The following is a 6,658-nucleotide window of genomic DNA, read 5'->3' as shown; positions in this document are numbered from 1 at the left end:
GAGGCTTGTGACCCTTTCAAGATTGATTGATTTATTGTTTATGTGCCATCAAATCACTGTCAACTCTTAGTGTGCACATAGATGTTCTCCATGACAATCTGTCCCTAACTGTAGGAGAAGGAGTGGCAGAACCTGGAGGCGGAGTCTAAAGAGGAATCAGCCTAGAATCCTACGTAGCCGTAAGCAGACTAAAGCCCACCTTCCTTCAGTGCTATTGACCATTATCTCACTTCAGCAGGTACCCCCCATTAGTTGACAAGATCCCTGTGTGCTGCTTAGCAATAAGTCGGTTTAATTGGACCTTCGCCGTGGACTTGGTCTTTCGTGCCTGACATTAATCTGATCCTTCAGTCTAGACTTTCGCAGGCTGCAGAACTTTGGGTTGGATCCACATATTTGATGAAGTAAAGAGTAATCCTAAAAACTGACGTAATAACCCATTTACTAGTTTTTAAGGTACCGTAAGTTGTTGTGGGTTTTGGGCTGGAATTGACAAATAATAGCTGTTACCTTAGAACAGGGGTCTTCAAACTTGGCCCTTTGATGACTTGTGGACTTCAACTCCCAGAATTCCTCAGCCAGGATGCTTTAAGACAGGGGTCTTCAAACTTGGCCCTTTGATGACTTGGGGACTTCAACTCCCAGAATTCCTCAGCCAGGATGCTTTAAGACAGGGGTCTTCAAACTTGGCCCTTTGATGACTTGGGGACTTCAACTCCCAGAATTCCTCAGCCAGGATGCTTTAAGACAGGGGTCTTCAAACTTGGCCCTTTGATGACTTGTGGATTTCAACTCCCAGAATTCCTCAGCCAGGCACGCGTGCCTGGCTGAGGAATTCTGGGAGTTGAAGTCCACAAGTCATCAAAGGGCCAAGTTTGAAGACCCCCTTCCTTAGAACATAGAATAACAGGGTTGGAAGGGACCTTGGAGGTCTTCTAGTCCAACCCCCTGCTCAAGCAGGAGACCCTATACCATTTCAAACAAGTGACTGTCCAGTCTCTTCTTGAAAACCTCCAGTGTTGGAGCACCCACAACTTCTGGAGGCAACTTCTGTTCCACTGATTGATTGTTCTCACTCTCAGAAAATTTCTCTTTGGTCCAGGTTGGTTCTCTCCTCGATTAGTTTCCCTCCCTTATTTCTTGTCCCGCTCTCAGGTGGTTTGGACAATAGGGTGACCCTTTCTCTGTGAATTCTTTGCAGGAACGTTGTGGGGTTTTTTTTTGTTTACAATGTGCATTTTGTATCTCCATTTCTCATTACATTTTTTTTTTGAAACTGGAGTCGCTAGGAAGGTTTGAAAATGGATGTTTTTCGAGGTAGACTGGAGAGAGAAAAAAATACCTAGTAATATTATTCTTTTCCCTAGCGTCCCTCTGGCTCGCTGCCTGGCCGGTTGCCGCCATGTATTCCCTGGTCTTCCTCTGTGCCCAGAAAGTTGTCTCCCATTACACAACTCTGCAAGATGCCCTGGGCTTCCTCCCCAAGGAGCTGTACCCCGTGCTGTTCAAGGCCGCCTTCATGGATAAGAGAACTCCGTCGCTCCAGCAGTTAGTGCAGACCTGGCCCTTCCACGTCCTCAGTTTCCAGAAACTCCTGCGCAAATGCCAGCATTGCGAACGGGCCCTGATCCGGGAGAAGCCCAACAAGCTGTGCATCCAGGCCATTATCTTGGGGGTGGTGACGTACCTCATGAAGATGCTGGAGGATCGAAATCGTACTAAGAGGTAACATGCTCCCCTTTGTTCTTTGGTCTCCATAAGGCAGTGATGGCCAACCTTGTAGAGACCGAGTGCCCAAACGGCCACCCAAAACCCACATTTAATCGCCGGGTGCCAGGTGGGGGTGGCCCACTGGGTGGTCGTGGCTGTGGTGGTCATGGTAGACTGGGTGGGTATGGCCAAGGTAGGCGTGGTCACCTTGATGTTGCTCGTGGGGAGGGACATCTGTGAGGGTTGGGGGAGATCTAGGGGGTCTCTGGCAGATGGGGCGGTGGGCAGGAGGCTCGTCCTGCGGGGTGAGGCGAGGCAGGGCGGGGGTGCCATTGTCGCAGGGCAAGGCGAGGCAGGGGCCGAGGCGGCTGCTGCCTGATACCATCGGCCCCCACACACAGGCCAGCGAGCGCATGGGGGTCGACAGTGTCCGTCAGCAGCCACAGCCTATCGGCACCTCGACCGGCGCACTCTGGGGCTCCGCAGCCCGCCGCCAGTAGTTCAGAGAAGCCGCCTCTGAGCTGGCGGGCCTGCCGACAGCTAAGGAGGCGATGCAGTGGGTCGTGCCCGGGAAAAGGAGAGCATGCGAGGCCAGGAGGGATGGGAAGGGGGGAGGGAAACTAGCCATGCTGGGATACATCCGGCCACGTGGGACCTCGGCGAGTTAGTGGGCGGCTGCTTGAAGAGGGACGGTTGCCATCTCCGGGGCATGGTGCATGTGCCCACAGGGAGGGCTCTGAGTGCTGCCTTTGGCACACGTGCCATAGGTTCGCCACCACTGCCATAAGGGAAGGGTTGGTGGATACAGAACGTGCTTCTCCACCGAGGCCAGAAAAAGACAGGTGGTCCTTGGCTTAACGCCAGTTCAGTTCGTCACAAAGGCACAAAAAAATGACAGGATCGTTTTTCGCACTTAACAACCGTTGCAGCCTCTTCACGGTCACGGCGATCGAAATTCGGATGCTTGGAAAACGATTCCTAGTTATGACCGGTGACTTACTACCACAATTCAGCCCCAGATTTCTGACGCTTGGTGAGGCTTTTGTTAAGTGAATTTTGCCCCATTTTATGACCTTTGCTGCCACCGTTCTTAAGTGAATCATTGCAGTTGTTAATAACCCAGTTTTTAAGTGAATCTGGCTTCCCCATTGACTGTGCTTGTCATAGGGTCGCAAAAGGGGATCAAGTGACACACATACACACACACACACACACCTGGGACACACTGCGACCGTCGTCAATAAGAGGCAGTTGCCAAGCTCCTGAATTTAGATCACGTGACCCCGGGGATGTCGCAATGGTCGTAAGTGTGAAAAACGGTCATACGTGTAAAAACGATCATAAGTCATTTTTTTCAGTGCTGTTGTGACTTCGAACGATCACCAAACGAATGGATGTAAGTCAAGGACTGCCTGTACAAAGTGAACAACAACAGATTCACTTAACAATTGTGGCAGGAAAGGTCACAAAACGGGGCATTCACTGTCTTGCTTAGAAACAGAAATGTTGTGGTGTTAAAAACCAAAATTTCTAATTTGTGGTGCTTCTCACCTGGCTCCTTCGTTATCAGTTGTCATTCTATCACACACTTAAAACTTCACTCCAGCCTTTTTAAGACCCTGACCCTCTCTTATCTATCTGGAAAGCCATTTCTCATTGCTTGTGATTCCTACACACGGTGTCAAAGCCTTTGCCTGTGAAGATAAAGGTTGGACTCACCTGCCTGATGTTCATTTTATTTGCCCAGTGGCTGCCCTGGATTCTTTGCCCTAAAGAGGCTGAGAAGACCAAAACGGTACCCAATAAGGCAGACATGTCAAACCCAAGGCCCGGGGGGCCGGAGAAGGCCCGCAAAGTGGTTTCATGTGGCCCGCGAAGCCATTCTGGAAACAGTGAGGGAACGGCCCCCTCTGCCTTGGCCCTGGCCTGTTTTTCTCCCTCCCTCATCTCAAATATTTTCCCACCACTCTGTACTTAGGGAGGAAGAAAGGAAAGAAGGAAAGAAGGAGAGGGAGGGTCTCAGGGAAGTCCTACTTTAGTGCTGCCCTTTCGCCATCCCCTTGCCCCCATCCTCCTGGCTTATCCTGGGGGTCTCGCATCCTATTGCTAAGGAAGCTTTGGATACAAAGCTGGGTCTCCTCCCATGGAGAGGGAATGGGCCTCCCTCTGACTTTGCCCTCGTACCCATCATGAGCAACCTGGCTAAGGAGAGCAGTCACAGCAGCAGCAGCCTTGAGGAGGAGGTAAGTGCAGCTGGACACCCCCTTGGGGAAGTGGGGCTGGGCTTGGTGCCACGGGTGCTCGAGGGCCAGGCTGGGCATTTGACCTCTGCTGCCCAGGGCTCCGGGCAGCCCGCGTCACCATCCAGCCCCCCCTGCACGGCCTGAGAGGAACGGTGAGGCTCCTCCAGTGGACCCTGCCTTGGCGCTTGCCCCGGTCCCACCCCCTTCTGCCAGAGACCCTCAGATCTGTCCCACTCCTGCCCAGGCCCCCCACAGGCCCCCTTGACGTGAACGATGTAGAGCTGGCCACGCCCACCCAGTAGGCCACACCTACTCCATCCACGCCCACCCAGTAGGCCACACCCACCCTGGCCACACCCACCCGGCCCCCTGAGGGCAACCGCAATGCTGATGCGGCCCTCAATGAAATTGAATTTGACACCCCTGCAATAAGGCAATCCAGGAGTAAAGCCATTTAATAATAATAATAATAATAATAGTAAAGTTGGAAGGGACCTTGAAGGTCATCTAGTCCAACCCCCTGCTCAGGCAGGAAACCCTATACCATTTCGGACAAATGGCTGTCCAGTCTCTTCTAAAAAACTTCCAGTGTTGGAGCATTCACCGCTTCTGGAGACAGGTGGTTCCACTGGTTAATTGTCCTCATTTTCAGGAAGTTTCTCCTTAGTTCTAGGTTGCTTCTCTCCTTGGTGAGTTTCCCCCCTTTGCTTCTTCTCCTGCCTTCAGGTGTCTTTGGAGAAGAGCTTGACTCCCTCTTCTTTGGGGCAGCCCCACAAATCCTGGAACGCTGCTATCCTGTCCCCCCTCGTCCTTCTCTTCGTTAAACTAGACATACCCAGTTCCAGCAGCCTTTCCTTATATGTTTTAGCCTCCAGTCCCCTGATCATCTTTGTTGCTCTTCTCTGTACTCTTTCTAAATTCTCAACATCTTTTTTACATCGCAGTGACCAAAACTGGATGCAGGATTCCAAGCGTGGCCTTACCAACACATTTCTTCCAGGGACCCCGGAATAATTTTAGTAAAGATCACCGTGAACACAATGGAATCCTATTTTCTTCCTAGTCCCATCAGAACACCTATTATTTAAGGCTTGGGCAAAGGGTGACCTCTAGGAAGGCAGGTCAGCCCACTCGGTGATCAGCTAGAGTAATTACAGATACCGTATTTCCCTGAAAATAAGGCCCAGCCAGGAAAATAAACCCTAGCGTGATTTTTTTTCAGGACGCCCGTAATATAAGCCCTGCGCCCCGAAATAAGCCACAGTTAAGACTGTCAGCCAGATGGAGGCGTTTAGATTAGATAAGATTTTTTTTTCTAGATTAGATAACCTTTATTGTCATTTTCTTTACCGTGGGCACAACGGCACACATTAAAAATGAAATTTAGTTGCTTGCTCTCCAGTGTACACATACATAACACACATTTAAAACATACTCTATACAACATATGTATAGACCAGGGGTAGGCAAGCTCGGCTCTTTTATGACTCGTGGACTTCAACTCCCAGAATTCCTGAGTCAGCTAAGCTCTGCTGACGTTTCATGACCCAACTAGATAACCTCATCAGTGTTAGAAGGGAGGGAGGTTTCTTCATTATAGTACAGATGAGGTCAGCTAGTTTTAATGAAATGTCTGCAAGCAAATGACTAAGCTCAGACACCTCCAAGGCCCCACAGTCGTCGTCGTCCTCCTCTCCTCCTCCTCCCTCTCCTCCTCCTCCTCCTCCTCCCTGCAAACCCCACTCCCTTCTAGCACTGATGATGTTACCTAGTTGGGTCATGAAACGTCTGGAAGAAAACCACCAAGCCCAGAGAGCACCAAGGACCCCACAGTTGTCCTTCTCCTCCTCCTCCTCCTCCATCTCCTCCTCCTCCTCCTCCTCCTCCTCCTCCTCCCTGCAAACCCCACTCCCTTCTAGCACTGATGATGTTACCTAGTTGGGTCATGAAATGTCTGGAAAAAAACAACCAAGTTCAGAGAGCACCAAGGACCCCACAGTCCTCCTCCTCCTCCTTCTCCCTGCATACCCCACTCCCTTCTAGCATTGATGATGTTCCCTAGTTGGGTCATGAAAGGTCTGCAAGAAAACCACCAAGTTCTGAGAGCATAAAGGACCCCACAGTCCTCCTCCTCCTCCTCCTCCTCGCTGCAAACCCCACTCCCTTCTAGCACTGATGATGTTACCTAGTTGGGCCATGAAACATCTGGAAGAAAACCACCAAGTTCAGAAAGCACCAAGGACCCCACAGCTCCTCCTCCTCCTCCTCCTCCTGCTTTAACGGCTTTCCCTTTTGCAGCAAGGGGCAGCGCTTGCAGATCCTGGACATGACGGGCCTGCAGGACGAAGGGCAGGGCCCGGAGAGCATGAGCCTGTGGTCCAGGACGGTCACGCTGGCCAAGGCCTGCCTGGACGTCTCCAAGCAGCAGAGCAAGTGCTTGAAGCGCTCCTCCAAGCGCAGGAAGGGCCCCTACAGCAGCTCGGTGGCCGTGCCGGCGCCCCAGCCTGTTTCCGTGGACGTCTGGGTGGACCTTTTTGTCAACAGCACCTCCTACGTGGTGCTGAAGGACGCCCTGCAGATCAACAGCAACAACGCCCTGCGCCTGCGCTGCCGGGACTTCCGGGCGGAAGAGCTCTCCATCGCCAGCACGGTGGGGCTGCTGGAGTTCCTGGACCCGGCCGGGGTCCGGCAGGTGGACCTGCGCT

General features: G+C 51.9%; 1 protein-coding gene across 1 annotated transcript in view; it reads left to right on the top strand.

Moving 5' to 3' along the window:
• The first annotated feature begins 1,402 nt into the window (after positions 1 to 1,402).
• The window catches only part of LRRC14 (leucine rich repeat containing 14), a 13,833-nt gene continuing 8,577 nt past the window's right edge, over positions 1,403 to 6,658 (top strand). Inside the window, 2 exon segments of the mRNA XM_029286332.1 lie at positions 1,403 to 1,725; positions 6,252 to 6,653. Of these exon segments, the coding sequence (XP_029142165.1) occupies positions 1,403 to 1,725; positions 6,252 to 6,653 (725 nt within the window).

Source organism: Protobothrops mucrosquamatus, unplaced genomic scaffold (genome assembly GCF_001527695.2).
Source record: "Protobothrops mucrosquamatus isolate PMUCROS unplaced genomic scaffold, P.Mucros_1.0 scaffold3348, whole genome shotgun sequence".
NCBI classification, from domain to species: Eukaryota; Metazoa; Chordata; class Lepidosauria; order Squamata; family Viperidae; genus Protobothrops; species Protobothrops mucrosquamatus.
This window is presented reverse-complemented; position numbering and strand designations above follow the sequence as displayed.